General features: G+C 35.5%; 1 protein-coding gene across 9 annotated transcripts in view; it reads right to left on the bottom strand.

The window, feature by feature from the left end:
* POSTN (periostin, osteoblast specific factor) overlaps positions 1-3,843 on the bottom strand; it is a 35,697-nt gene extending 31,854 nt beyond the window's left edge. For all 9 annotated transcript variants that reach the window (XM_011992979.1, XM_011992981.1, XM_011992982.1 and 6 more), the window contains exons 1-2: positions 3,607-3,843; positions 2,185-2,283 (exon numbers count right to left, since the gene is read on the bottom strand). In XM_011992979.1, coding sequence (XP_011848369.1) covers positions 2,185-2,283; positions 3,607-3,725 — 218 coding nt within the window. In that variant the 5' untranslated portion in view covers positions 3,726-3,843. The remainder of the gene's footprint in view (positions 1-2,184; positions 2,284-3,606) is intronic.
* Between the last annotated feature and the right edge of the window lie 736 nt (positions 3,844-4,579).

The raw sequence follows: 4,579 nt of genomic DNA, 5'->3' as shown, positions 1-4,579 counted from the left end.
AAAAAAGAAAAGAAAAGCCAGGCTTCAAAGTAGTGTTTTTTTTTTTTTTTTTTTTTTTTAATGGAAAGCAAGAAAGAATTTTGGCATAGCCTCTGTACAAGCCTTGACATCTCTCGTATATTTAGATGGTTAAAGTAAATTGATGGCATTCTTCTCTATCTTCTAGGAAGGATGTAAGAAGCGTTCTCCCTAACATTTCAGGGTGAAGGTCCTTTCTTATCTAGTTAGTGTGCATTTCAAATATGCTTCATGGTATCCATGAATATAAAGAACAAAGAGGAAAACTCAAAGCCTTAGAATCCCTACTGGGGGCTAGCTTGCAGCATGCCAGAGACCATTGTAACAACTGATTGCATTATAATTGTGTGAATGAGTCACAAGTCTAGCAGAAGTCTGCACAATAATAGGAATAATGTTCAGGTCAAAAGATAACATCGAGTTGAAACTCTATTAAGCCAATGAGCAGGGGATGGTCAGCAAGGTCCTCTGGTGCCCTAGACTTGGTTACCATGTGGAGATGCAACCCAGCTAAGGTTAAATGCCTTGTATACATGTTCTTACTTAGAAATAAAGACAATCTTGTGCATTTCAAATAGGCATCTGGTCACAACTTCCTTTCCTGTCTACATCTATGCATTTGTTAAAAGAGTTTAGTTTTAAGGACAATTGATATTATGCATTATGGGTAAGTACCCATATGAGTAAGTAATTTCACATTTATCAATTCATTTTATCTTCTCAGAAATTCTTTAATATAGCTATTAAATCCGTGTTTTACAGGTAAGTCTACAAGAGGTTAAGTGATTCCATATTTTTATTTTTATTTTTTTTTTGAGACAGAGTCTCACTCTGTTGCCACTTGGGACTGCGGTGGTGCCATCTTGGTTCACTGCAACCTCCACCTCCTAGGTTCAAGCGATTCTCCTGCCTCAGCCTCCCAAATAGGTGCCTGCCAGGACATCCGGCTAATTTTTGTGTTTTTTTAGTAGAGACAGGGTTCACCATGTTAGCCAGGCTGGTCTCGAACTCCTGGTCTCAAGTGATCCCCCTGCCTCGGCCCCCCAAAGTGCTGGGATTACAGGTGTGAGCCACCACTCCTGGCCCATGTCTAGTATTTATACCAATATTATTAACTTAGAAATAAGTTTCCCATCAATTCTTCCACCCGAACTTAGGGTAACTGAATTTTAATGCTGATGTATAAAGCAGGTTCTTCCTGGGGTCTTTTGATTCTCAAGGCATCCATCACTAAGGGTGAACTTCAAATTAATGGGAAGCAGGAAGAAGTCACTTGCACTGTTTTCTTGACTGGGGTGGCACCTAAACCTTTCTGATTGTATTACTTGCCCTATTTATGACTGGGCTCTCTCATTGTAAAATAAAGATTTTGGATCACAGGAGTGGTTCTTGACCTTAATATGCCCAGAATGTTTATTACTTTTTTCTACCAATATTTATTGGTAAAACAAACCAGAAGGCATGTCTAGTAAGTAATAAATAGTGCTTTCCAATTTTCAGGTAATCAGTGAAACATATGTTAAAACATAATCACTCTTTGGGCTATTGAGATATTAACTATAATGATGAGCTTCCATTACCACCTTGTGGACCTCTGGGGATGGAGCATCTTGAAGTGAGAATCACTGGATTAAATAAAGGGATAAAGTCAAGTATCTTTTAACTTTAAGCTTTGATGAAAACTCTGAGGTAAACTGGAATACTTTAGACAGTTTCCAAATGACTGGAGGAAAACATTAACTTTTTGCCTCAGAAACTCTGATATTTTAAATCAGTTTGTTCTTCTGGCCCACTTTTTTATAAAATAAGGAAACTAAGTCACAGAGGTTAAGTGACTTGCCTAAGATAAAAGAGGGCCAAACCAGGAGTAGAAACCACATCATATATTCACACAGATTCTATACCCAATCCTTAGCCATGTGATCTGCTTCCTTCTGGCCGCCACGTCACATGGATTCAGGAAGAAATCTGAGTTCCTAATAGTAATATTGGAGATGCAGGGAGAACTTCTTTATTCACGTATATATTCCTTTCTTTTCTTTAAATACCTCCCAAAATTTTGGTCAGTATTTTCAAGAAGAATGGTGTGTACACCCAGGGGGAAGGCATATACATCATGATGTTATTTTTGGAAATGACATGTTATGAAAAAAAAAAGAGACTTACGCTTTCTGTCCACAGATGGACTTTTTATACCAGTTCTTACAAGTGCTGAAGTATTTCTTTTTGGTGCCCAAAATCTGTTGAAGGGCACAGACATTCGGGCTGGAGGATAGAGGAAAAGGAAAAAAGTTAATGTCCTAATAATGACTAGTTTTTCATATCTAAAGATCAGATGATAGAAGAAAATGTTAAAGTGTGGATTTGATATTCAAAGATATGATTCTAGCCTTGCACAAATCTAACTGTTAACACAATCCTACTGAATTGTTGAAAAACCTAAAGTCTAAGGGAGATGGCGAGGAGAGAGGAAAAAATTATACATTTCTGAGAGTAAAATACAAGCGTTTCAAAAAGTTAACCAAATAGAAATATTCAAACAGTATTAACATAATTTTATTTCTATGTGCCTTATTACTCTTAATAGTAGATAATCTACTGACCCTTTTTAAACCAAACGTGTGCTCACTTGGAAGGTGGCCATAGCTTCAGGGCTCTCTGGAACAATGAGAGGTCAGAGAGCAAAAGAGACAAGATTTATTATGTACACAGACACTATACTCTGTAATTTTCTAGGTTAAGTAATCACAGAAGTAAATGAGTGCTAAAATTAACTTTGAAACAGTATGGTTGCACAGAGGAGAATTATCTTTTTGAATGGAAGTGACAGGATGTTCTAATCTGTTACAACTTTAAGGTTCTGTTTCCCCTCTTAAAGGGATAGAGGTCTTATTTCACTGTAAGTCAAAGAAGCTTGTGAACATTATGAAAATCCCTGTGGGGCATAGGAAGAAGTGCCAAGATCCACTTAAAAAATTATAAATGGTTGGATGAATTAACAAAATTATGTGTAATTTTTAAAGTGCTCAGTTGTAATTTCATTAGTTCTATAAAATATAAATTACTCTTGCAAATTTTACAGAATTCAGAGTTTAAAAGTAACTTAAATGCTTCAAAGAATTCAGAGAACTAGTTACATTACCCAGCATTTAACCTTCATATGTAATTTAAATAAAATTTTCTCTAACATCATGTGAGATATTTCAAAGCTGTTCACATATATATGATAGTTCCTAACAACAGATTTGTTAATTTTGAAAACTCAGTTTCAGATTTTTGGAAGAAAATAAAAACATAAGTAAATGGAATCACAAAAGAATGCCCAGCTAAATTGCGTTAATTAGATTAGAATTATATAATATTTCATAAAAAAGCAATTCAAGTTATTTAGAGAGTAATTATGTCTTAAAGCTTAAAGTGCATAGAGAAATCACAGAATACTCACATTTTCCTTTTTTTCCTATTACTTTATAATAATTAGGAAAAAAAAAAACCCTGAGGCATATATGAGGAACTTTATGCATACTTGAACATATAACAAGCTAAGGAAAAAGAAAAACGGTTTATAAAACCAAAGCAATCACTTACCCTTGTTCCCGACCCCTGATACGACTATGAGTCAAGATCTTGTCATAATGACTGTTGGCATTTGCAGGGTTAACAACAAGCAGCAATAGAAGAGAAAACATGGGTAAGAAGGGAATCATCTTGAGTCTCTCCGTTGCAGTTAGTCCCCGAAGAGAACTGGCAGTGGGCTTTGCAGAGCTCAGAATTTATATACATGTCAGAGTTGTGGGAGGGAACACTGCATCAACCTGAGAATCTGAACTCTTTCCAAGAAACATCAGCAACTTCAAATTGCCAGCTAAGATTTGTTTTGGTTAGTTATATTTAAGGAACACATTGAGCTACTTTTCCTTTTCATTATAAAGAAGGTACTTATTTTTAATCATATGAACAATTGACTCACTGCATGTTTATGTCTCAGTTTTATTCTTTTGTATCTTAGAGAGTTTTTAAGAAAAATTCTTTTGTTGAGTTGTAAGAGATATTCTGCAGTCCTTTTCAGAGTAGAATGTATAATGTCTGTGTGCTCAAGATTATTGTTAGGTCTTACTGCAGTTCACATCAGAACTGAAAGATTATTATTATTTTTACCAGAAAACAAAGGTGGATGCAAGTCTGACAAATCACAAGGGGGTAAAGCGTGTTGATTAAAAGCAAACACTGGATAGATTTAAAACTTGTGTAAGATATGAAATAAGAATTCTAACTTGCTGAAGAATCATGTAGGAGAGTCCACATTTTCCTTGCTATCCTACCAAAAGGAGAGCTACCTCTCATTTCCTTTCTTTGTCAAATATCAAGGAACATACAGAGTTAACGTAAGTCTAATCTGACAAATTTCTCCAACTTATGAAATGAAGCAGAAAGGGAAAACATTTGTGCTTTGTTGTTTTTCATGACATACTTCACACGATGTTGAACATGTCTACGCAAGCACATCTACTGATACCCACTGGTGAAAAGCAGCCACTACTGGAAGCAAGTGTTACTAATC

This window comes from Mandrillus leucophaeus, unplaced genomic scaffold, assembly GCF_000951045.1.
Source record: "Mandrillus leucophaeus isolate KB7577 unplaced genomic scaffold, Mleu.le_1.0 Scaffold421, whole genome shotgun sequence".
NCBI lineage: Eukaryota > Metazoa > Chordata > Mammalia > Primates > Cercopithecidae > Mandrillus > Mandrillus leucophaeus.
Note: the sequence above shows the minus strand (reverse complement) of the source record. Positions and strands in the feature narration are given on the sequence as shown.